The sequence below is a fragment of the Arachis hypogaea genome, chromosome 9, assembly GCF_003086295.3.
Source record: "Arachis hypogaea cultivar Tifrunner chromosome 9, arahy.Tifrunner.gnm2.J5K5, whole genome shotgun sequence".
NCBI lineage: Eukaryota > Viridiplantae > Streptophyta > Magnoliopsida > Fabales > Fabaceae > Arachis > Arachis hypogaea.
This window is the reverse complement of record NC_092044.1, coordinates 4580624-4607727: the sequence shown is the minus strand read 5'-3', so window position 1 is coordinate 4607727 and position 27104 is coordinate 4580624. Positions and strand designations below refer to the sequence as shown.

The 27104-nt window shown below is 36.0% G+C and overlaps 1 protein-coding gene and 1 pseudogene across 1 annotated transcript; both read left to right on the top strand.

The window, feature by feature from the left end:
* Positions 1-8720: 8720 nt before the first annotated feature.
* Positions 8721-17501, top strand: LOC112708739 (uncharacterized; annotated as a pseudogene).
* A 1582-nt stretch (positions 17502-19083) lies between these two features.
* On the top strand, positions 19084-26833 carry LOC112710042 (uncharacterized). The gene is made up of 16 exons (XM_025762119.3): positions 19084-19467; positions 19922-20523; positions 21304-21433; positions 21528-21729; positions 22000-22086; positions 22159-22218; positions 22325-22411; positions 22833-22904; positions 23252-23307; positions 23409-23494; positions 23701-23791; positions 23872-24029; positions 24168-24259; positions 24624-24704; positions 25513-25586; positions 26388-26833. Exons 2-16 carry the CDS (start codon positions 19992-19994, stop codon positions 26461-26463), a joined length of 1884 nt encoding a protein of 627 aa, XP_025617904.1. The 5' UTR covers positions 19084-19467; positions 19922-19991; the 3' UTR covers positions 26464-26833.
* Positions 26834-27104: the final 271 nt, after the last annotated feature.

Below are 27104 nucleotides of genomic sequence, written 5' to 3'. Positions count from 1 at the left end.
GCAAACAAAAAGCATGACATGGAAAAAGCAAACTAACCTTTATCCGAAAATGAAGGTTGGAGAAGAACTGAAATCTTCGAACACAAGGATGCAGCACGAACAAAATAAGGAGAAGTTTGAAAGATTGCAGAAACGGAAAATGGAAAGAGAGGGAAAGTATTTATAAATAGGCTAAGGGGCATAATGGTAAAAAACGCGGCAGTCATTAATGAGACTGCACCGTTACCAAAGCCCTCGATCCCTAAATGATCCCTCAACGGACACGACGCTTGAATTGACGTAACTGTCAGAAACTAAAAGTCGCGAAAATCACGTCGGTTTCCGAAATCCGTGTTCTTTCAAACAAGTCGACTACACACCCGAGTTAAATACTTGAACCCAAACTTTAAAGAAAATTTGGGCTCAAGTAGGGGCACTGTTCATACCCTGGCCCAATGCAAAGGCCCAGGTCCAACTAAGAGGCCTAATCTAAAGGATTAGAGCCTTGCTAAGTGCCGACCTTCACATAAGAAGTCGGTGACAACCACGACTTGGTCTGAAGAGGTCGGATGTGAGATTAGCTGGCAGACAAACACTCATTCAAATGAGTAACCGCCCCTAAAATCTCTCTAACCGCCTCATAAAGCCATATCTTAACCTCCCCAAGATAATAGGGACGGTTACCACCCTAAAGATACGGCACTACACCAACGGTGGTTATTGGCTCACCACTATAAATACACTGACACCCCTCAGGTATCTCTAAGTCCAATACTCTCTAAGACCTGTTTACACCCTTGCTAACTTAAGCATCGGAGTGTCTTTGCAGGTACCACCCCCCATTCACGCGCGAGCACAAGTCGGACGGAGCCTCCAAAGTTGCGGACCTTTCCGGAGATCTCCTCCATCACACACTTGGGCCGCCGAACGCCATCCGTCGAATTAATCTCCGGTTACCCACCGTAACACCTCCTTAATCTCCTAGCCAGAATTTTTGTGACTACTTTGTATGAGATTTGCCTAAGATTAGTGATAGAATCAACCTTGAGAATCAAAGTTATTAGATATTCATTAATTTCTTCAATCTTCTCCACCAGGCTACACAAAACAGGCCTGGCTTTTTCCCATTGGTAATAAAAGATGGCATGGATTCCATCCCTTCTCGGGGCTTTAATCCCACCCATGCTAAAGAGAGATTATTTGACTTCAACAGGAGTCACATTTCCTCCAATAAAATTAAGCTCATCAAAGTTTAAAGAAGGAAACACTTGATTAATAACATAAGGAACATCAGGCAGCTCATCATGATATAAATTATAAAAGAAGGAATTAGCCATAGTTTCCAATTGGTTAGTATCTAAGGCCCAATTCCCAGCATAGTCTTGGAGTGACAAGATTTTATTCTTCTTCTAGCCATAGTCATTCCATGAAAGTATTTAGTATTCTGATCCCCGAATTCAATTTTTTTACACCGCGATTTTTGGTACTAAATGAGCTCTTCTTGCATTAAGATATCTTCATAATATTTCCATAGTCGAATTTAACGATCTTCTAAAAAAGGATTGCTATTATTATTCAAAGACAGTGCAATACCTTGGAGTCTTCTCAAGATTCTAATTTTCATTTTCATAACATTTCCAAAGACTGCATAATGCCGGTGTCTGAGGGAATCAGTAAAGTCATTTACGCAGTTAGACTATAAGTTGACCATCTTCCAATTATTACTAACAAGATTGCCAAAATCAGGGTGTGTGAGCCACACAACTATAAATCTGAAAGGAGGTCTTCTTTGATTGGGAGGGTGATTAGGACGAAGTTGAAGGTATGAGGGTGAGTGATCAGATTTCATCATAGACAAATGACTGACTATAGCCTTAGGAAATGATATTTTCAATCCAAATTACTCAAAACTTTGTCTAACCTTTCCACAAGGCTGCCGTCCTTCCAAGTAAAAGACCATCCAGAATATCCCATATCAATAAAGCCACAATCAGAGACATAGAACTAAAACTCATTACAGACACGTCTATTTTGACTCATGCTACCACCCTTCTTTCAAAGCCATGTAGGATAGAATTAAAATCTCCGAGCACACACCACAGAGAGTTCATACCCGCACTAAGAGCCCTGAGGTTGTCCCAAAGATTATTATTAATCTTCTGAGGGCTTCCATAGACAGTCATGATAAAACTAGTACTTGAGTTTTTAATAGCAACTTTAAGATGAACAAATTGAAAATTATGACTAATTATCACAAATTCCTAGATGCTCGAATACCATATGCACCAGATACCCCCTGAGTGGCCTCTAGCTTCTTCATAATAGCTGCTGTCAAAACTTAATTTGTTTCGGATATCTCTTCTTCTATCGCCACTGATATGGGTTTTGAGAAGGATGAGCATCCCAATATCATACTTTTTTTTCAAATCCCTAATGAGGACAGGGAACCTTCTTCCTCCAGTTCCACGACAATTCCAAGAGATTAAATTCATTAAGAAACATAGAAAAGAGTGCGGATATAAAATCCAAACAGCAACACAATCAATTGAGGTCTTAGACGATCCAAAAACTTGTTCAAAACGAACATGGCCTGCTCCCACATCATCCTCACCATTGCTAACCTTTCCATCATTCGGCGGCTTACCTGGGGGTGCTTTTGCTCTCTTGTTCGTTTCTCTAGTGTCAAAACTAGAATAAGGTATATGAACGAGATTAAAACGACCTTCAGTAGCATCAACGCAGGGTAGTTGCTGTCATTCCTGGGTTTGAGATTTTGAAAGCCTCATATTGTTGACACTGCATCTCCCTCATCATCTCCATCACCACAATCTCTACGCCCTTATCAACCTTCTTTTCCTTCACGGGTTTACTTAATTTTGGGATCGGGTTCTGCTCCATAGTCATGGTTGAGGTTCCATGATCTGTTTATTTTTTTTGTTTATTGATTTTCTCTTGTACATTAAGATCAAGCTTCAAATGGGATACTTTTTTTATTTCTTTGTGGATTTTTTCCAACCCAAATTCTTATGACTATCTATTTGAAGATGGACTTCTTTAGAATCTCTTGTGGGCTATTATTCATAGGCCCATCTTGCATGGTTTGGCTTAGATCATTTGACACATGCAACGTATCTCCCTTATCTCACGTACCCTCCGCATTCTTTTCTCCTAGAGGATATTAAAGCGAGATCCTCCTTCTAAGATATAATCTGAATCATAGTTATTTCTTTTCACATTAGCATGGATTTCTTTCTTGTTGGACAATGGGAGGATCTTGATTATGTTGTAGTTTATGATAATCTCCTTAATTTCCTTTATTATTGGAGTGTGCCCCCTTAATGGAATATCCTTCAATCTACGTATCTCCTTTACCATATGTGGCAAGTTTCCTTTTACGGTGGTTTTTGGTGGCATCCAACATCCCCGTGCATAAGTCTGACTTGTGTCCATATTTTTCGCAGCTAAAATAGACAGATCTAAACTGTGACCTTCATACTCGATATTCAGGGTGCTCCAGAGAATAGATATCCTAGGGACAAGTTGCTTTGATAGGTCAATTGCCACTCAAATTCTGTCGAATCTGTCTCGAGAATGGATAGATGTTGTTTGATCAATTTTTAGCATAGATATAATAGTAGAACGAACCCTCCATAATGTCATGAAACTACTCATAAGAATTTAGGATTGTATAGCTCGATAGGTAGATTTAGTATACGGATCCTAGCAGAAATTTTCTTTACTTTCTTCTCTGATTTAAGAAAGAAAGGTCTTCATCTTTGCACAATCAGATAGTATCATGCAATCATTCAAGGTCCTCCTGATATGAAAAATGAACAAGAAAATAGTCACGGTCCATGTGGATAATATTTATCTTATCTTTTTTCACCCAATCTCTTCTCAGTCATTGCTCCATGAATCTTAAATTGACTCTTTTGCCCAGAACCCTAACAATAACAACAACTTTTCAAGATTTGCACTATTCTTTAAATTCCTATCGGGTATCAGGATCATCGGACACGGGTTGAAGGGCCTCTCGTGTATTTCTTTGTACTCTGTTTTTTCATATCTTCCTCTTGAATAAAAATTCTAGTAGAGCTCTCTTTAGTACATTTTGGTAATTTTTTTCATGATCTGTTCATTTTTTTGTTTGTTGATTTTTTCTTGTACATTAAGGCCAAACTTCAAATGGGCTATCTTCTTATTTCCTTATAAATTTTTTCCAACTTAAATTCTTAGGACTCTCTAGTTGTAGATGGGCTTCTCCTGAATCTCTTGTGGGCTATTATTCATAGTCCCATCTTGCATGATTTTGCTTAGGTCATTTAATACATGCAACTTATCTCCCTTCTCCTATGTACCTTCCACATTTTTTTTCTCCTAGAGGATATTAAAGCGAGATCCTCCTTCTAAAATTTGATCTAAATCATGGATATTTCTTTCCACATTAGCATGGATTTCTTTCTTGTTGGATGATGCCTTAATATTTGTTCCTCCCCTATCATTCCTCCTTTTGGTTTGCCTTTTCACCATCATCTAAGGCCAAAAATTCGGGGTAGAATCTTGATTATTTTATTGTTTATGGTAATCTCCTTAATTTTCTTTAATATTGACGTAAGCCCCCTCAATGAAATGTCCTACCATCTGAGTATCTCCTCTACCTTCTTTGGCAAGTTTTCTATTACAGTGATTTCCAATGGCATCCTACATCTCCGTGCATAAGTCTGACATGTGCCCATATTTTTCGCAACTAAGACCTTCATACTTGATATTCAGAGTGCTCCCAAGAATAGATATCCTAGGGACAAGATTCTTTAATAGGTCAATTTCTACTCAAATTCTGGCAAATCTACCCCGAGAATAGATAGATGTTATTCGATCAATTTTAACATAAATCTAATAGCAGAATCCACTCTCCATAATGTCATGAAGTGGTTTTATAAAATGGTATCAGAGTTCTGATACTATGTCATGAAACCACTCATAAGAATTTAGGATTGTATAGCTCAATAGGTAGATTTAGTATACAGATTCAGGCAATAATTTTGTTTACTTCCTTCTCTGATTCAAGTAAGAAAAGCCTCCATCTTTGCACAATCAGATAATGTCCTGCAATCATTCATAGTCCTCCTGATATGAAAAATGAATACGAAAATAGTCATGGTCCATATTGATAATATTTATCTTACCTTTTTTCATTCAATCTCTTTTCAGTCGTTTCTCCATGAGTTTTAGGCTGACTCTTTTACTCAGAACCTAACAATAAAAGCAACCTTTCAAGGTTTGGAGTTTTAAAGGAATCATGGCAAATATGTTCTTCAAAAAGGGCATTCTCTCTCTTCGAAACATCGAACATCTCCCACTGTTGTCTTTGCATTTATTTCATTCTATCTTGCATCTCCAACTCTATGGATTGCACATTTAGATCTCTTGAGGAAGATACCATAGCCTTCGAAGATGAAGGTTTCGGGTCAGTAATGATAATGGGCTTCTCTGGATTCATGGCCTTGGCTTTGAAGCCTTTCTTGGGCATTATTGGCCCAATTCTAATGGGTATATTTTGTTTGCTTCCTTGTGAATTCTTACCCGCACCTGGTTTTAAGATCTTTTTATAGACTTTGTCAGCTTGCCTCAAAGGTTCATGGGCTTGGCTACCATTTGATCCATTTTGCATGGGAATCTTCAAATTAGTTTCCTCACTCCTATGGTTCTCCGCTTCATGATTACTGGTATCATCACTCAAAATAATAAATCTGGACTCGCCTTATTTACTTATATTATGATTCGCATTAACCTCCTTCCTAATTGATTGAGATCCCGTATCATGCATGACATCTTTTCTCCCATCGTGAATTTCTCTTGCTTTTTTGGATAGGTCTCCTAACCATTATCCAAGGACCAAAATTAGAAGGATCCTGATTCTCAATTATCTTTTATTGATTGCCTTGGTTTTCATTATTGGCTTGATGTCCTTGATTGCTCCCAGATTTCTGATTTACCTCCGTCATGACCATAGCTTCACAGGTGGCAAATTCTGGCTAATCCTTGCTACAGTTCACGGTCTCCACACAACCATCTGCTTTGTGCCCATATTTACCACACAATAAACATATTAAAATGAAGTCCTTCATACTCTATCTTAAGGATGCTTTCGAGAACCGAGATTCTAGCGATAAGCTTTCTGGACAAATCGATCTCTACACAAATTCTCGCAAATTTTTCCAGTAATTAAACAGAAGTAGCCTTTTCAATCTTTAACATTGTCCCAATGACAGATCCTACCCTCCAGAGGAAGTGATGATTGTATAATTCAATAGGCAGATTAGGAATGCGTATTCACACTACAATTTTTTTCACCCCATTTTTTGATGATAGAAAAAATGGTCTGCATCGTTGAACAATAAGGTAATGCTCTGCAATCATCCATAGTCCTTCCATGAGAGCGTGCAAATAGTTCACCTCATCAGAAAAATGAACAAGAAAATAATCACGATCCATATTGATAACGTTAATCTTACCTTTCTTAGTCCAGTCTCGGTGCTCCATAAATCCCATATGCACTCTTTTGCTGATAACCTTAACAAGGAGCGCCGATTTTCAAGGTTTACACCACTCATCAAATTCTTCTTTTGACACTGGAATGGTTGGGCATGGATCAAAGTATTCTTCCCTATTCAATCGACCATCATCATTCTTATACCACATATCTTCAGGATTTGGTGTGTCCTCATCCATCTCATTAGAGTGGTTCGACATGTTCTCTACTGGATACTCTGGAAAAGAGAGTAGAGAATCTTTATACGACACGGTCTGCATCACAGTTTTTTTTGCATGGTTCTCATTAATCTCCTCGATACTATCACCATTATTGTTTAGATCTAAAGCTTTTCGAGATTTAACTTTTTTTGTGCTTCTTTGCATCAGATCGTATTTTTGTGACGAAACCTTAGCAAAGCCTTTCTGAGACATCCCAATATTAATGCCTTTTTTATCAGTCTCCTTTAGTTTGGGCTAGGGGTGTGCATGGGTCGGGTGAAATCGGGTTTGATGTGACACAACTCCGGTCCGAAATATATACCAGGCCTATTTGTTAGACCTGAACCCGGCCCTAGACTCAATGAAACCTATACACTTTCGGGCCACGATTATACCGGGTAAAAACCAGGTGAAAACTAGGCCGTTAACATTAAATTACCTTGATACCTTCTTATAAGCGAGCATGTGAAAATATCCAAATTTTCAAGACTTCAACCATTATTTGACATGGTAAAATTCACTTAGAAAAATATAACAAGAACCAACTCTTCTCTAAAATTAAAGTATAACCATAATCAATACTAATATTGTCTAATAACACAAAATATTTAAATCAATACAAATAACACAATATTATGTATTAGTCTAAAATCTTATGCATTTTAAATATAAAACATATAATCTAACTTAACTTATATCTATACTAATAACTTATTCCATATAAGAATAGCTATCATCCATCACTAATAACACAAAATATTAATTGTGTATGATGACCGGGCCACCGGGCCGAGTTCTGGTGACCCGAGCCATAGCCCGGACCTGACAAAAAATAATGACCGAGTCTATTTTTGAGATTCTTACCTGGTCCTAAACCCGGTGAAATCACACCAAATTAGTTCCTAAAGTGTTTAGATCCGGGTCGAGTCTTTAGACCGGGTCGGGCCATACACACCCCTAGTTTGGGCTTAGTTGGTTTCCCAGTTTTTTGAGGCCCAAAATTAAAAGAGAGGCCTTTCTTCTAAACTTAAGGATTTTTTCCTGTGCCTAGCTTTAGCACCTGCTTCTACTCTTGTAATGTTGTCCCGTTGGCTTTATCTACTCCCGACTTTTCAACTTGGACCGGGTTTATTGGCCCCCTTTCATTCATCATCGATTCCATAACTGGCCTAATAGGTATGGGGCTGTTTTGCTCATTAATGAATGCATTAATATCCTCCAAGATTTTCTCATCCTTATCATTGTATAACACATTAAACCTTGACCCCTTATCCATTATTTGATTACTGTTACTATGAGATTCTTTCTTACTTGTACCAAGATCTTTGATTTGATTAAATTGTCTCTTAGCATGTTGCGACTTTTCTGGCTTCCTTCTATAGAATTTTTGGACCATCATCTAAGGCCTAAATTTTGAGGAATGTTGATTATTACCCGATTTATCATCCATAATCATCTTATCCGTGATCTTCTCTCGTATCCCATGATTAGCAGCTTCCAAATCTCCTTCGGACACCACCTGTTTTCCTTGCGCCACCTCTGCCCTGTGATCCTCCCCGGCCGCCGGTGTTTCTCCGTATAACTCTGATCGATGATCATAGACCCCGCAATTGAAGCAAATGAGGTAGAGACACTCGTATTCAATGTTAAGCGTATTATCAAGCACTGATATTCTCGACACTAGCTTCCTTGATAAGTCAATTTTCACACAAATCCTAGCATAACGTCTTCTCGAGTGAATAGATGTGGTTCTATCAACTTTTAGCATAGTTCTGATGGCCGAGCCGACTCTCCATAGAAAGTGGTGATTGTATAGTTCAATAGGCAAATATGGGATACGAATCTACGTCACAATCTTTTTCACTTGTTGCTCTAAGGATAAGAAAAACGGTCTCTATCTTTGTACTATTAAATAATGTCCCGCCACCATCTATGGTCCTACAAGAAGGATATAAGAATAGTCTTCTTCTTCGACAAAATAAACCAAGAAATAATCACGATCTATATCAATAATACTAATTTTACATTTATTTGTTAGGTATCTATTCAGACGTTGCTCTATGACTCCTAAATGAATTTTTTTCCTCAAGAACTTTGACAATAAGAATAGCATGCGAGGGCTTGCACCATTCATCAAATTTTTCTTTCGGTACTTTGATCTCTGGACAAGGATCAAAAGATTTCTCTCTTTTCAATAAGTCCTCGTCTTCTTTATACCACCGATCTTCTGGATTTTATTCATCCTCATTGATAGTTTTATTTGAAAAATTATTATCTTTGTCCATCGAACTTGGTGTAGTGAAAAAAGACTCTTTGTAAGATAACTTTGGTTTCGTGACCTTCTCCCCTATATTATCGGCAAGGATTTTCATGCCGACCTCCGGCTGGTTGAGATTGACGTCTCGCGCCTTAACTTTTTTAGTACTATGTTAAACAAGATCGAAGACTTAAGTAGAAACCCTAGAAGAGCCATCGTGGTTCTCCATGATATTCCTGTGTTAATAATTTTGCTCGAAGTTTCTAGAACTTTGCATTAACCAGCCGAGTACTAGTAACAAGTACATATCCTTCTTTTTTCTTTTTTGGGGAGATTGAGATGAATTGCTACAGCTGGCAGAAGCCAAATCCAAACAGAGATAAAAAAACTGACCAGGGCATAATTGCAATTATTCGAACGTCAAAGGGGACCAAAAAGTAAATATAGAGAAAGAAATTCTCATAATGGTTTAGGTTGTCTCGGCGCATCGAGGTCATAGACTCGTTAGCTTTCCTTCCATTGCCTTCCAGGAAGGACGACGATCCCAACTGTCAAACCATGTACGGCGGACTCTCTTCCAAGCTGGGCCGCTCCGCCGCCCACAACAAGCGCCCCCACTCATCCTTCCCTCCACCCCCGCGTCCCTCTGGCCCTGGTGGTGGCCCCGGTAGACTCTCCCTCGGAGGCGGCTCCGCCCGCAAACCCGCCGCCGCAACCGCCTCCAAGACTCCGCCGGCGGTGGAGGAGACCTTTAATCTGGTGGCGGGAAGCGACGCGCTGGCGTTCTCGATGATCATAAGACTTGCGCCTGACCTCGTCGACGAGATCAGGCGCGTAGAGGCACAAGGTGGTAGGGCGCGTATGAAATTCGACCCCAATCCTCACAATCCCAACGGGAATGTAAGTTTCTTAACTGAATAGTAATTGAGGATTGTTTCAGGGTTTTTGAAAAAAAGAATATTGGTTTCTGTTGTTAGTTGAAATGCTACCTTGTTCTTTGGGAATTGGGACTAGTCTTTTCCTAATTTATTATTATTTATTTATTTTTTTCATTGTTTAAATTTTTGTGTTGATGGTGTTGAAAAATTCGTTTTGACTAGCACTGTATCATGTACTGAGTTATGTTACTAGGAACTAAGGGACTTTATATTTTGAATATTGTGCTTAATTCGATACAATTGTGATGATAATTACTAAACTGTGGAGTTCTAAATGTTTTTTTAGTTCATTCAAAAAGGTTAATTGTGCATCCGAAGTTTGTTTGGTTTGGTTTATAGAGTACAGTTTTTTGTCTTGGTTTAGGGGGGGGGGGGGGGAGGGAGGGAGGGAACATTGAATAAATTTTGGATCTGTAGCTTAAAAGGAATGTGGTTGTGTTTGTACCAGATTATTGATGTTGGTGGAAAGGAATTCAGGTTTACATGGTCAAGGGAATTTGGTGACCTTTGTGATATTTATGAGGAGCGGCAGAGTGGTGAAGATGGAAATGGTTTGTTTGTTGAATCTGGCTCTGCATGGCGCAAGCTGAACGTGCAGCGAATCCTGGATGAGTCGACTAAAAATCATCTCAAAATGCGGTCAGTCGAAGCCGACAAGAAGTCAAAGCAACGGAAGTATGTAACTGATATTGATGATATACCTTACTTATCATTATACATCCATATAATGCACTCTTCAAGTTTTTGTCTTTTGCTTTGCCTTTGTTATTATCTTACAATCTTTTTCTCTATTTCCTTTAAAATTTGTTGCTGCTTGCAGTATGGATGAGCCAGGCATTAATAATAGAAAAAAAACTGAAGGTGGAAACTCAGGTGCAGTCAACTTCACGTGAAATTGATAGTTGAGAGCCATTAGATGAAAATTTTGTCAAATCAGTCAAATTATCTAACGACTTTCAGTTATCAACTTCACATGAAATCGACTGCACCTGAGTTTTCACCATCTGTTACATGTTTGTCTTATTTTTTTGAACAGTTCATGGAAAGTTTTATGCAAATTTCAAAATTTTGAATGTGTATGAATGCTAATTATTGTATGCGTACACAAGCAATTGAGAATGCATGAATTACAAGCACTTACCAAGGTAGTACAAGTGAAGCTTAGCTTCAATGACTTGTGGTGAATTCTTTAGATCACATTGTTTAACAAAGGAGTTGTGAATTTTGTACAATATTATGATGAAGTCACATTGTTTAACCAGACAAACATGTGTGTCAGATTACTTGTACTTAGATGGCGGTTTCATGAACAGTGAAAGAGTTTGTTAATTTTATACAATATTTTGATACAATAAACAATGGCAGCAACATGCGGATAACAATTTTTCTCATTTAATGACGTAAATGAACCATTGATGATGTTATGCTCAGATATTACGTCATCACTTTTTAGTACAAGCATTTGATCTGTGGATATCTCTTGCAGTTTATTTATTTATTTTTGGCAAGTTGAAAGTTGATTTATATATGTTCTCTACAACAGAGCCATTGTCTTAGAGCCTGGAAACCCATCTTTGAAGTGCCAGATTAAGCAATTAGCTGCTGTGGAGGGTAACTTTCTTTGACTTCATATACTTTATGTATTAACTTTCCTTATATATATATGGTGCCGTCTATGGTGGCTCTTAATGTTTGGTGGCTAAGCTGGCTACATATGACCCACCTATCATACATTGACACGTGGAAGAAAATTACCCAGTTGATCCTGTTAATGAATTTCCAAGAACTTTAACATGGTGCGGTAATTTTCTTAACCAGGTGCAATAATTTTCTTCCTTTGTTTAATTACTTCCATAAAAGAAAGAATAAAATAATAAAAGAAGAAAATAAAAACCACAGATTTCTTCTTCTCGAAAGATTGAATGTGTAATATTTGGAAAAACAATTAGGGTTTGATCCCGCTTTAGGGTGGTGGAGAACTTACGACGAAGGCGTGGAAGACCCTCTGTGTTGGTATTGAGATGCGTTCCCGTCGAATTTCGATCGGGCCATTGAGGTTAGACTTGGCAACTGAGTTGAGGAGCAGGTTCCCAGATTTGCCGTCACTTTCACGACCCTGGAGGTCCAGGGAGAAGAAAACATCACCCACTATCTCGACGTTAGAAGGATGGTGGTCTCTAGCGACTTGACTCCATAAAAAGGGAGAATAAGAAGAAGATATCACCCCTGCTCCCTTTCTTTGATTCTATGGTTCTCTGATTTCTTGCTTTAGTTAGAGAAGGGGATTTTTTTCTGGGGCTTCATTCCAGCCAAGAGTAAAAAAAGAAAGAGAACAACTTATTTTTATTTAAAGAAATGGACATTAAAAATTACACTTACACTTTTTATTTTCTTAAATTTCACTTTTGTCTATACAGTAAAATTTTAAATTACCAACACAGAATTAATGATAACCAGCATTTCATGTATACAGTAAAAGTTAATTATAATTTGACATAAGACAAGTGTCACTTCTTCATTTAATGGTCAACCCTTAGTCACCTATAGCCACCATTTTCAAAGCCACCAGAAACATGGCCTATATATATATTTTGTCATTGAGATGAAAATCTTGAAGATTTTATTTCTTTGTGATATTGGGAATGTTTTTCTGCTTATCATTGCTCTATTATGTTAACCGAAAGCCTTAGTTTAATAAGGTTTATACATTGAATCATCCAACTGAAGAGATTTATACTGAACTTGTCCAGCTACACCATGGAAGAACTACAATAAAAAGAAAGAGGCTGCTCTTAAGAAAAGGAAAGTGGAGACTCTTCAAGGTATTAAAATTTAGTTGACCTAAGTAGTATTGGAACCTTTCCTACAAGTTTTTGTTTATTTGTGTTGTATATCTTTAATCTTTTGAATGTATGTACAGTCGGAGGCCCCCCAAAAACTACCCATAACCCTAAATCTGGATTTATGTCAACAACTACTTCTAAGAGCAAAATTCCTTCCCCTCTTCCATCTCCACCTGATCCATTTGCTGCTGCTTCCTCTCCACTCGGGGCAGTAAATACTTCTAAGGTAAATGATGATGCTGTACCATCACAAATGATGGGTAAGCAAGATACAAATGCAATTCCTGAGAAAGAAATCCCCACCAAGGCAAACAATGCTATGAGGAATTCATTAGGAGGCAAGGGAAATAATGGATCTAAACCAACAGATTTGCAGGGCATGTTGGTTTCTCTTCTCATGGATAAACCTAAAGGAATGAGTTTGAAGGTCTGTGATACATATCGAATATAATATTTTTCTTGCTTGGCCTCTTTCTAGTATCTATCTTTTTGTTAAACTAATTTTACCCTCTAAACCCCCCCCCCCCCTTTCTTTTGATTATAGGCGTTGGAGAAAGCTGTTGGCGACATGCTTCCGAATTCTGTAAAGAAAATTGAGCCCATTATAAAAAAGTAAGCATTGGGAATCTTGAGGGTATTCTTTATGATGTATATTTGATCTAATTTTTCATTTAATCATGATCATCAGATTGCAAAATACCAGTTCCCAGGGAAGTATATTTTGAAGCCGGGAGTGGATTTGGAAAGCATAAAAAAGCCTCAGAATGAATGCGGAAGGTACCTGTTAGTTTCACTTTCACATGACAATATCGTTGGAATACCAATGGTGTAAGTTTTCTGCTTGTACAGACTCCTTTCATGCATTTATGGTGCATTATCTTATTTTTCAGCTCCCCTGATGATAACAATCCCCAAATGCATGGACGTGAAGAATTTCATGATTCAACGTCAGCTCCACAGGGTGGCTTTGAAGAGAAAGTCTCAAATGACGATTTTGAGGAGCATTTGCAAGGAAAATCCAAAGTGGAAGAAGAATTAAACACATTGGAAAAGGTTGACATTCTACATACTTCACCTGATATTGGTGATGAAAAAAGAGGTGCTGATAATAGTGAAGGGCAGGCAGGCAGCTCTAGTGAGAGTGGAACTGACAGTGACAGTGAAAGTGACAGCAGTGACAGCGGAAGTGAGAGTGGAAGCCGTAGTAGGAGCAGAAGTAGAAGTCCTGCTGGAACAGGGAGTGGGAGTAGTAGTGACAGTGATACTGATGCATCTTCCAGCAGTAAGGACATCCAGGACGGTTCTGATGAGGATGTAGATATTATGACTAGTGATGATGAAAAAGAGTCAAGGCCCAAACCAGAAGCCTCTGATCCAAGAATATCGTTACCCGGTCCAGTAAAATCTCCTGATGGAAGATCTATGCAGAATGAGTTTCATGAGAAGCAGGATGGTAATGAATCTGATGCAGTTGAGATTGAAAAAGACTTACCTGAAGAAGAAGAAGCTGAAATTGCTCCAACTACTGGTGCCATCTCTAATGCAAGTGGCAAATTTGCAGATGATACAAAACCTTTTTCACCTGATTTGCAACAGCTCCAAGAGCGCCAAAATTATATTGGGAGTTTGTTTGATGAAAGGGAAAGTGATGTTAAGGATAGCTATAGGCATGAACAGTCTGACAGCTCTGATAGGCTATCGATGGGTAAGAAGAGGCCTTCTAATGTGAAGAACATTGATGAGAAATCTGAACGGACCAAGAGGTTGAAAGCAGGAAACTTGGCTCAAGGATCATTTTCTCCTGACATGGATGTGCAAATGTTGGAGAGTTCTCACAATTTGTCTCCTCCTGAATTTGCTGAAGGCAATTCTAAGGGCCCCACAACACAATTAATTAATAGAGCTGATAGACAAGGAAACACAACTGGTTTACAAAAAGGATTCAATCAAGCGTTTCCTGGAAAACCTACTTCAGATTTACCCCATACAGTTCAAAGGACCTTTGATCACACTCCTGTAGTAAACCCAACCAATGCATTGGAAAAACCAGAAAGCGTAAGGCACAACAAAAAACACCCAGGAAGGGACTTTCATGTGCCTGAAGCTTCTTCTATGCAAAAAGAAAAATCTCATAGAGATGCCCAAAATGAAGTCATTCACGCCACTGAGAAAAAAGTCCCCAGGAATTCCAGAGATGGTAGTGATGGAAGTAAACAATTACCATCCATGGATTCACATTACCAAAAACAAGGCAATATGGTTGGTAAGTATAAGGAAGGACGAAAAAATGCACAGCAACACTTAATAACATCTCCCAATGAAAACAACAGAACTTGTCTTGATAAATCCCCCGTAATTAATGGAAGAGGTACGCTTCTTCAGAGAGAGCATTCAGATTTGGAATTGGGTGAACTCCGTGAGTCCACTCCTGATGAAGCCCCTGCTGCAAGGCAATTTGATCGAAAGGGTTCGTTTAAAAATGTGGATAACAAAGGTAGCACTTCAGAGTTCAGGAATGCAGATATTTCTAAAGCAAGGTCTTCATTAAAAGCATCTTTAGACTCAGGGAAGCAGTCCCCAGCCCTTGTTAGTTCTGGTTTCCCCACCAATCTGGAAAGCACCAATAAAAAGAACTCGGACAATCATTTTGAAGATACAACAAGGTCTCATTCTAGAGTTATTCCATCTCAATCACAACATTTGAAATCTGACCATGTGGAAGTTGGGTCTCAAAACAAATTCGCAGAGAGGAGCAGTAAATTCAGAATTAATGATTTTGGGGCGAGCCAAGATACTGACTTGGAAGGTCGCAGTGAAAGCAATAGAAGAGCACCTGTTAATGCATCTAAACAGCAAGACAATAAACGTGGAACAGTTTTGCACACTGTCAAAGAAAATAAAAGGCGAACACCTAATTTGTTGGAAGATATGGCTGATGGAGGAAAAGATTTACTGTTGGTAGATATAAATAACAGCGATCAAAAGAAGAGAGAATCATCTTCAGATGAAAATAGTTGCTCTTATTCGAAGTATGAAAAGGATGAGCCTGAACTGAAGGGGCCGATAAGAAATTTCACCCAGTAAGCAGTTATTTTTGTGCCTTATTATTGTTGTTGCAGTCTCTGATGTTATTGGTAGGGTTCTTTTTTAAGTCAAGCACTTAGACTTTAGGTATCTGATACATGTTTTCTATGCAATACTAGGTATAAAGAATATGTGCAGGAATATAGGGATAAATATGATAGTTACTGCTCCTTGAACAAGATCCTGGAGAGTTACAGGTAAACAGTCTTCCAATTCGGTGTTTTATTGTTGCTTTGTATTAGATGTTTATTTCAATCACTTGTCTGATTCTGTCTAACATCTCGCCCATAATTTGTAGGGATGAGTTTATGAAACTGGGCAAGGATTTAGAAAATGCTAAAGGTAGGGATATGGACAGATATTATGAACTCTTGGGGCAGATGAAAGAATCCTACCGACGTTGTGGAGCGGTATGTTTTATTTGGTTCCAACCAGGCATGAAGTATTAATATGATTTTATAGAGGTCAAATGCCAGAGAAATCATTTCCTTGTCTGTTTTGGAGGATAAACTTTAGTAACACTCGTACAGCATCTAAAGAATGTATAAGACATATAAAGCATTTTAAACATTTTTTCCCTTTAGGTTTTAAAATTTCTGCACTTTTCTAGCATAACTTAGTAGCAGTATGTACAGTCTAGTGTCTTTATTCATATTGCATGTGCTGGGAGGCATTATTCTTTTAGGAGCGGTTTTTGTTTTCATTTTCAGGATTTTTAGTTTTCATGATTGCAACAGTCTAAAGGAAATTGTAAAACCAAAAAAAAAAAAAAGAAAAGAAGTAGCGAACAAAATTTTATTGTTTTACTTGTTACTTCACACATTTCTAAAACAAAAGACACAGAGACCAAATCCTTGATTCAAGTCTTATAGATGTTTTTAAGCTGGTTGATTTTATTATCATAATTAGCTTCCTTATAAGGAATTGTCACCAATGGATACTGACTGACTCTGTTAGTTGTCTAGTTTGAATTGGTGCAATTTTTGCTGAACAATTGCTGGTTTATTTACTTCATGTTGTATCATTGTATTTGGTATATACTAAATTTCTGGACCTAATTTGAGTTGCAGAGACACCAGAGATTGAAGAAAATATTCCTTGTGCTCCACGAGGAACTGGAGGTAATCAATTAAATCTTCTTCAAAGGCTGTATCTTGGTCACTTATTTTTCACTAATGGTTTTGTTACATTTTTCTACATGCTCCTCACCCAACCTTTTCTGCTACTTGCAGCATACTAAGCGAATGATCAGAGAATTTGCGGACTCATACAATAAAGAGTAAACAATACAAGAGCACTCTTGAGCATAAAATTCTAGCCTGCTCCACCAACCTTTGGAAGTTTTGGGTGATTCATGAAGCAACAGCAGAGTAGACGAATGCATATGTAGATTATGGATGTGCATTAGCTTTTTTTGTTTTCTTGTTTTTTTTTTTTGATAGAATCGTAAATTTTGTACATATTTAAATTTTGTACATTGCTCTTGTGCATAGGTCTGGCATTTTTTTTTGGTTTAGCCTGACCCTAATTTTGTTTTCATGTCTGCATAAATTGTATATTTTTAGGCTCGTTGAATATTCCAGCTTGCTTCAACGTTAACACTTAGAAAATTTTCAAATCTGAGTTGCAGGAGTTATTAGTTCACAAGACAGAATGGAACCCTTTTATTTTGTTGGATCGAAACATAGAACTGTATATAGAAGAAATGAGAAAGAAAGAATGGTTGCAGTGAACTTACTTGAGAACAGTGATGGGTATTAACCAGCAACGAAGGTGTTGACTGTGGAAATGATAGAGGGATTTTGTTTAAAGGTTTAATTTCCTGAGCAATTATTTGGGTTAAATGTTTTGAAAATATTAGTTATACATAAAGCTACATGTTTAAATAGGATTTCTATGGTAGGTTGGGAATGAAATATAACTAATATAAGTATGAGGATCACTTATTTCATATTGATGATTTAAGAATGTTGGTATATACTCTTGAATTATCTCTAAAATAAAAAGCATGAATAAAATTAGAATGTTGCAGCCAACCACCACCTATATTTTTATATACTGTTTTTTTTTTTTTTTTTGGGTGTGAATATTTTTATGTGTTCTACAGTCTACAAACGAATGTTATTCTTGTTGGGCTTGTGTCTATAGCAACTCATTTTTGCCCACCACCATTTGTAGATGATTGATTTCGGTTTTGTCTGGTTTCTGTTGGATTGGGATTTTTGATTCAAAGGTAAGTTTAAAAAAAAATCCATTAACACAAAAAATTAACTTCATATACTTATATATTATTTACATATTTTTAATAAAATAATTATATTAGAATAATTATTTTTTTAAATGATTAAATATATTTTATAAAAATATAAGCATATATAAGAGTTAGATTTGTTAAAGACTGAGAAATTGCTTTCAAGTTTCAAGACTATTTAGTATTTACAAAGGTGATTGTTACCGCGTCTAAAAATATTTGTTTAACTTATCAAAAAAATTAAAAATTAATATTTAATTTTAAAATATAAAATAAATAATTATTATATATTTAAATTTTGCCATAAAAAATAAATTAGGTAAAATTATAAAAGTTAGACACTAAGTTATAGACATCGTAAAAATTCATTATTTACAAAAAAATGATATTATTACTTTTAATTATGATACATCAATATTTTTTAAAGTGAAAAAATGAGTAAAATAATAAAATAAAAAATAAGTTATTCTTAAATTAAAATAGTATAGCACGTATTTTATAAAAATTATAAAATTAAGAATAATTAATCTCATTTTATTATTTTATTAATTTTTTTTATTTTAGAGGATCTAAATTCTGTATAATAACTTTGTTGTAAAACCTAACTGTTTCACTTCCATACTTTCATGAAATGGAATGTCTTATTGCAAAATGTTTTTTTCTCTTATACCACGTCAAGATATACAGAGAAAGTAATCAAATTTTACATGCATGTATGCGCAGCGTAATTACTCTCAATTTTACTTAGAATTAGAAATATTAAGAATATGTTTGATTTGTGTTTTTATTTTTTTTATTTTTAATATTTTTTGTTTTTAAAATTTTGTAAAAAAAGAATAATGAATTTTTATTCTTACCTCGTATTTTTTTATTTCACAAAATTCTAAACAATAGGAAATTATGAAGATAAAAAGCTCAAATCATATCAAACACATCATAATATTTGTTTCTTAATTTAAATTGAAAACCTACAATAACATGCAATATTTTCTACAACCAATTACGTTAATGGCACTTGGCCCTGCAAACTTCAAAAGAGACTTTGCCAAAGTTATTTTGTTGATCACACATCACATCACATTCTCTCTCTCTCTCTCTCTCTCTCTCTCTCTCTCTCTCTCTCAATTTTCCAGCAAAATCCACAACATCGAACAATCCGAGTTAACATTAACTCCCAGTTAACAATAATTAAAATTCACAATTTTCCCCCTCGCTCGTTCCTCCTTGTTCCTTCCTCTGCTACAATCTCCAAAATACCCTTCATGCCCCTCCCATCATCTCAGTTCAAGGGAGTATAGAGAGATGTCTATAAGGCATAGCTTCCACTTTTCAAGTCCTTTATTTTCATCCAAAATTCTCAAGGTACTCCTACGAATTATACTTTGTGGGTCTTTTGGAAAAGAAGTTCTTTTTATTTTTGGGCTGTTTTTTTCTTTTCTAGAGATTCTGAGGTATTTCCTATGTCCTTTTGGGTTTAAATAGTTGACAATTCAAATGGATATTCACTAAATCTGGCCTTGAGAGATTCTGTGAAATGGTGTTCGTTGTTTATTATGGTTTTAGAGAACTGATGGCTTACCTAGTCAATGCCATTGGTCTGGTTTATAGTAGAGTGGCAGTTAGTTTTATGCATTATGTTTGTAGAGTTAGTTCCATTGAATTCAGGCCAAGCAATGATGTTATGTAGCTGAATTTGTCTAAAACTTATGTGGCAGAAAGTTTTTCTCTTTTTTGTCACTATCTTACATATAAGTTTATATTGTTTCATTAACTGTGAAATGGGTACTTTGGTGATTTGGCATGTTTGTCTCAACAGTAATCAGAGAGTTTCGGGTTTGAGGATAGTCATGTCATGCTGAATGTAGCTGCCAACAAGTGGAGTAGGTATGAATTCTGCAATGGATGATATGAATTTAATTCAGCATGCCCAGAGGCATCACTTGGTTGTGAGGGAGATTGGTGAAGAGATTGACTTAGAAATTGGGCCTGGGGATGACGATCCTTCGTTTGGTAACACTATAATTGTTGCCCCGATGCGGGAATCTTCTGTTGAGGAACATGGTGAGAGCAAACAGATGGGGATGGTTTCTCAGCTTCCAAATGATGCTCAAGATATGTCGAAGAATCAACCGGTGAAACGTAAGAAGAAGGTTGTTAAAAGATGGAGAGAGGAATGGGCAGACACCTACAAATGGGCATATGTTGATGTGAAAGAGGGGACGGCAAGGATTTTTTGCTCTGTCTGCAGGGAGTATGGCAGGAAGCACAGAAGAAACCCTTATGGGAATGAGGGCAGTCGAAATATGCAGATGAGTGCTTTAGAAGAACATAATAACAGCTTACTTCACAAGGAGGCTCTTCGCCTTCAAATGGCCTCGAAAGAGAAAATTGTCGCTGACAAGCCTGTTTATGTAAAAGGTTGGCCATCTTTGCTTGCTATGATAACTAACATGTGTAGATAATATTTTCGGTTATTTGGAAATGTTGATGGTTTTAAACTGAGTTTAATATATATGAACAATTTGGTGATCAGTAAACTGCTTTTCTTGCCCGAAATAATTTTAAATTAGTTCTCTCTGGTTAAAGACAAAGATATTGTTTTGTATTGGAAGGATACAAAAATGTAATTAATCAATAGTTTAGGGTAATAGGAATATGGTTCTTTAGTTTGACTGATCCTTTGAGTTGTGTGAAGAACAAACATCACGTTTTTTGGACAAATCTGACTGTAACTGTGGAGCCATATCACTTCTTTGTTCTTTCAAGATTAAACTATTTAGTGATTTGGGAGGATCATATGGCACACATTTATTTCCTCTTTGTCTTTTCTCTTGTATCAACTTGATCCCTCCACTAATTTGGTGGCCACTTTGCATAAATTAGTTATTTTACACACTTTCTAATTGCTTCATTTTTGCTGCTGTCCAGAATAATATTGTAATAATCCTTAAAGTTTCTTAAGGTGCATATTAGATTCCAGCTGAAGATTATTATTATTCCGGTGAAGTTTAGCTCTTCCTTTGTGTTTTTCTGTGATAATACTTTTTTATGATTTATGTACCAATATCTTTAAGTTAGTTGGTTGCAGACTAGGTAATCATGAGGAAATGACAAGAAATCTTATTTGTTCTTATAAATTTAAAAGATGCTGATGTTATTTGGATTTCTGAGTATTATCTGACAATTTCATTATTGAAGCTGTTATGTCAAAAACAGCGGGATCCATTCTTGAAGCTACACTGAAAAGGGATCCTCATGAGGCTGAATTCATTCAGGCAGTCCAGGAGGCAATTCAAGCTCTAGAGAGAGTCATAGCGAAAAGTTCTCAGTGAGTTCTCTTCAAATGGTTTTTGTTACATATTTATTTATCCATAGATCACAGTTTTAATGCTACACGTCTCCTTAATGTTACTATGTTTCAGTTATGTCAATATCATGGAGCGCTTGTTGGAACCTGAACGAATGATTGTTTTTCGAGTTCCATGGTTGGATGATAGGGGCGAGATACATGTTAATCGGGGATTTCGTGTACAATTTAACCAGTCAATGGGTCCATGTAGGGGTGGTATTCGTTTTCATCCATCAATGAATTTAAGTATTGCCAAGTTCCTTGGTTTTGAACAGGTATTATGAGATCTTTGGTATTAATGTTTGAAAATTTCTATTAAGATACTTTGTTTTTGTTTCTCGTATGTATTTTACGCACTCACACACACACATGCTTCTTGTAATAGCTTCTTGATTTAATTGAATAATGATGTAGAGGATCTTAGTCTGTTTATTCATAATTTGACACACATGCTGGCAATCAATTACCACCAAAGTTAACAATCTATACTGTGAGATACAATTATGTATTGGAGCATCTTATACAGCATAATTCATTCTCCGCAGGCATTAAAGAATGCCTTATCACCATACAAATTGGGAGGAGCAGCTGGTGGAAGTGATTTTGATCCAAAAGGAAAAAGTGATAATGAGGTAAAAGTACCAACTTATTTAGTCCCTACTCAAATATTTAAGTTTCTAAATGCTCCTTCGATAATTTGGCAGGTTATGCGATTTTGCCAAAGTTTCATGAGTGAGATGTATCGATACTTGGGTCCTGACAGGGTAAGTTAAAGTAGATTGTCCCCCCTTACCATTTTTGCTTTATTAAGTTTTAACTATTCATGTTCTAGCCATGTTTCACATTTTGTCCATAATGCATGTATATTAGGACCTTCCATCAGAGGAAATAGGTGTTGGTACTCGAGAAATGGGGTATCTGTTTGGACAGTATAGACGCCTAGCCGGTAATTTTCAGGTACTTAAAGCATTCTCAAGTCCTGTCTAACTAGTTGGCAGAATTCTCATGGTTTATTCATTACCATTATTCCTCAAATTTGGAGTTATAATATGCATCAGCAATCCTAGGGTGGGCATCAATATTTTTTTCGATTACATTTTTTTTTGTCAATATACTATTCTCTCTTATTATCTCCTTTGAAGTTGTTTGATATAAATTTACTCCACCATCTCCCCTCCCTCCCCTGGTATACGTATATAGTTCTTTGCTTTGCTCAATATGATTTGAATACAGTGCAGTGTGTAACATATCTAATCAGTTTAGGAACATGAAATGTTGAGATATTGATTAAGTTTGGATTCATGACAGAAAACACTCTTCATTAAAAAAAAAAAAATTTATTTTATGCATTTTTCATATGTATGCCTTACTTATGCAGGGAAGTTTTACAGGGCCAAGGATATTTTGGTCTGGTGCCAGTCTTCGAACTGAAGCTACTGGCTATGGGCTGGTAATTTTATCTTTCAATCCTTAAACTTTGTGCAGTGCATGTTGAGATTCGAAAATGGGTGACTATGTATGAAATGTTTCTCCCTGATATCCTTTTCAATGACATATCCTTTTGTGACAGTTCATATCGAATTTCTACATATACTTCTTCTCAATGAGATTTGAAATATTTTATTACTTATATGTATATCTGCCAGCTTATCATTTCAAGAAAAAAAAGAGGAAGGGGGGGGGGGGGTCATAACATGCTCATCCATTATTCCTAATTATGATCAAGAATTATAAATAGTTTTCTCATAAACTATTGTTTCAGAAGGTCTTAAAGACAACTTTGTGATCCAACTGCAGGTTTTCTTTGCCCAGCTCATGCTTTCTGACATGAATAAAGAACTCAAAGGATTAAGGTTCGATTTTTTTTCTAGACTCTATTGAATTTGGTTTTTCTTAAACTGATTTAATGCTTTCTTGATTCTAGAATACTTATCTAATTTGTTATTTCCTGCAGATGCGTGGTGAGTGGTTCTGGAAAGATTGCAATGCATGTTTTGGAGAAGCTAATTGCTTATGGTGCTCTTCCCGTTTCCGTATCAGGTGATTTGCTGTATTATGATGTTAGGAGGTTACTGCACTGGCTGTGAGGCTGCATGAATTCTTTTATTCTAACAAGAACATAACCATTCACCTCACTATTTCTTGCTAGATTCATCTTAATACCAATCATAATTAAGAATCCTTAGTTAACTCCATTTCATTATTGTCAAGAAATATGAATATTTCTTAACAAAAGCATTTTTCAGATTCTAAAGGATATTTGGTTGATGAGGATGGATTTGACTACATGAAAATACAATTTCTGAGAGACATCAAAGCTCAACAGAGAAGTTTGAGGTTTGTATCAATTCTATTATTCATTCATTTGTGCTTCATTTTTGTAAAACTGTACATAATTTTATGGATTTTGTTTATAGAGACTATTCAAAGACATATGCTCGGTCCAAATATTATGATGAAGCAAAACCCTGGAATGAAAGGTGTGATCTTGCATTTGCATGTGCTTCACAGAATGAAATTAATCAATCCGATGCCATGAATTTGGTTAATTCAGGTTGTCGTATACTAGTAGAAGGTAGTTGTTTTTGTAATATATTTTTGGGTCTTTACCCTCTTTTTCTCATTCTCATATGTAATGTAATATTATTAATAATATATACTCATGGAGCCACTTGTTATATACTTATGGAAGCCACTTGTTGGTAAATCCTAGGTTCAAACATGCCTTGTACCCCAGAGGCAATTCAAGTTCTACGGAAAGCTAATATTCTTGTTGCTCCTGCAATGGCAGCTGGTGCTGGAGGGGTTAGATATTTACTTTCTTTCTCCTATGTACATTAGTTTCATTGTATTTATATTTCATTGGGTTTATTTTGTTATCTAGCCCCTTGGTGGCGTCTATGGTGTGATGCGCTTGTGGATTACTTTTTACGCAACTGCATAAATAACTTATTAAGCTTTAGTCAAGCTACTCTTGAATAGCCTTATTCACACATTTATCATTTCAAAATAAATTTTCAAATTAAAACATCAAGTTTATATCAAATTGATTAGCATCACATTTATAACTGCTATTTTTGTTTAGCTTAGGGCAAATTTGATATCAACATTTAATTATGACAGTTGATAGAGGAACTTCTGTTTAATCTTTCGTTCTCCTTGCTTATAGGTTGTGGCTGGAGAACTTGAATTGAATCATGAATGCAGTTTGATGCACTGGTCACCTGAGGACTTTGAATCTAAATTGCAGGTGGTTCTTTTAAGTTCTTTTCTTACAAATCATGTACTTTTCTTCTTAATGTGATATGTAATTTTTCTTTTAATCTAATATTTTGGGTATACTAATCGAATTAAACTCTATATTCTCCGATTTTATTTTGAAAAATATAATACAGTTTCCATTAAATTAAACTATATTTTACATGTATACATGTCTGTGCACCTTTTAGAGTTATGAAAATAAAGAAAATATCTCCTCTAATGTGAGTTTGCCAATACAATAGTTTTTTTTCTATGATCTTAAGTCACTATTTGATGTTTTTGTTACATTGAATAAGGTTTGATAGTATGCAGTTTATATATATATATGGTGTGACATATGATAAGCTAAATTTATTCAGTACCCCTACCCTTTTATCCAATAATGTTGAGATAAAATTATCATATCTCCATAAGATGTGATTATATGAGCTCAAGATGTTTTTTAAATCACAGCACATTAAATTCAGTTACCTAATTTCTAGGTCAAACCTGCATTGGATAGTATAAAATTATAAAATCATAAGTAGTGCATCAAACATTTAGTATTAAAGCTTATACATTGTATTGCCGATCAAATTTTATTATCAAGCCTTATAATATCATGTCCATGTTATTATGGTGTATATGGTGCACATTAAGCAAGAATCAGAGTTCATACTTCATATAGATTTGACAAATGCTAATGCAGGATGCTTGTGCACTGGGTTGTTCCTCTTTTTTTTTTTTCCCTCCCATTGTTACTGATTGAAGCTAACTTCTGTTTTCAAATTTTCGTTTATTTTATTTCCACTTATTAGGAAGCAATGAAACAGACTTATCAGAGAGCTTTGAAAGCTGCAACTGATTTCGGTTATCAAAAAGAAAATCCTGAGTAAGTGCTTTCTTGAAAACAACATAACACTGCTGAAAGCTCGTAACTTCTTGTGATCTACCTTCCAAATTCAATGCTATTCTTCTAGTCTTCCTAATTGATTGGTTCTCTTCTCCCTCTTTCATGAAATGGACATGTTAATTAGTCATGATTAATTATGATACTGATATTTATATAGTTATATGCACAATAGCGATGAACGTCATACATCACCATATAACTTTTCTGCCTTTTGACCCGAACTTACAAGTTTCAATCCTACAAGTAGCAATTCATTATGTGGGATTCTCATGCATTAGGGATTGGACCACAATTTACTGTTGTTTGGGATCAATTTGAATTGACTAGGATGCCAAAGTAAATAGGCTTGATTTCTTGACTACGACATCTCAGTTCTCTGTTCTGCATATTGTAAGGCAAATTGCAACGATCTAGCTTGCTATACATTCTTATATTTCTTTATTAAGGTAGAAGCTAGGTTCTTGTAATTCTGTAATTATGTAGCGGAATTTTCCAGGGTGTTGAGTTGGGGGGTAAAAGGGGGATCTAAGTTTTCGCGGTTGAGTTTGATGTTTACAATTTACACAGACTTGATCCATGAAAATTTCCACCCGATATTTACCCCCAACTCGACATACTGATAGATTTTTTTAATTATGTTCAATGATGTGTTTTTATTCTCCGACGCGGATTTATTGAAATGATACATAACCTTCAAGTTGACAATGGTTTCTTTTCTCTTTTTCTCCCGTCAAACATGGAACCCTAGTTAATACTTGTATATGCTTGTTATTATGTTAGGGCTCTGGTACATGGATCAGTCATCTCTTCCTTTCTGACCATTGCTCAAGCAATGACTGATCAAGGCTGTGTATAGAAGTTCATATTTTTATGCCTCTATGGAGGGAAAATCTGAATGCACTTAATAGTTGCAAGCCAAGGATCATGCTGATAAAGTTTTATTACCATGGACATTAAATTATCAAAGATATTTCAATGTAACATATGTAACATAAGAATTTTAGACTTTAGAAAAGGTTAAAGATTTAGAGGACAAGCTGTACCATTAGAGGAAACCTCTGATATAGTTTTAGTTGTACAAGATTAAAAAAAGGGTATTTGGATTATTGCCAAGAAAATGGTGATTTCCCCCCCATTTATTTAACCCAAAGCTGTGTTGCTTGTTCCTAACATGAGAAATATTAGGACTTTTGAGATAAGAAATAAAAAAAGGTTATCACTGAGCATGCTTATTTGTTTAAAAATCTTCATTAAAGTGGTCATATTTAATGTTTTATTATATTCTTTGTGACCCTTTTAGTGCTTGTTCATGGGGATGATCATGCTCTTTAATTCTAGGAGGATCTGTGTTATTTATGAGATTGTTGTGTGCTTCTTTACAAAGGAGAGTCGGAAACTATTATTTTAGTGGACTTCGGAATTACAATTCACACGAAACCAATCTCATCTAACACTTCTTACTTCACAAATACCAACTATCACCAATGGCATCCAATT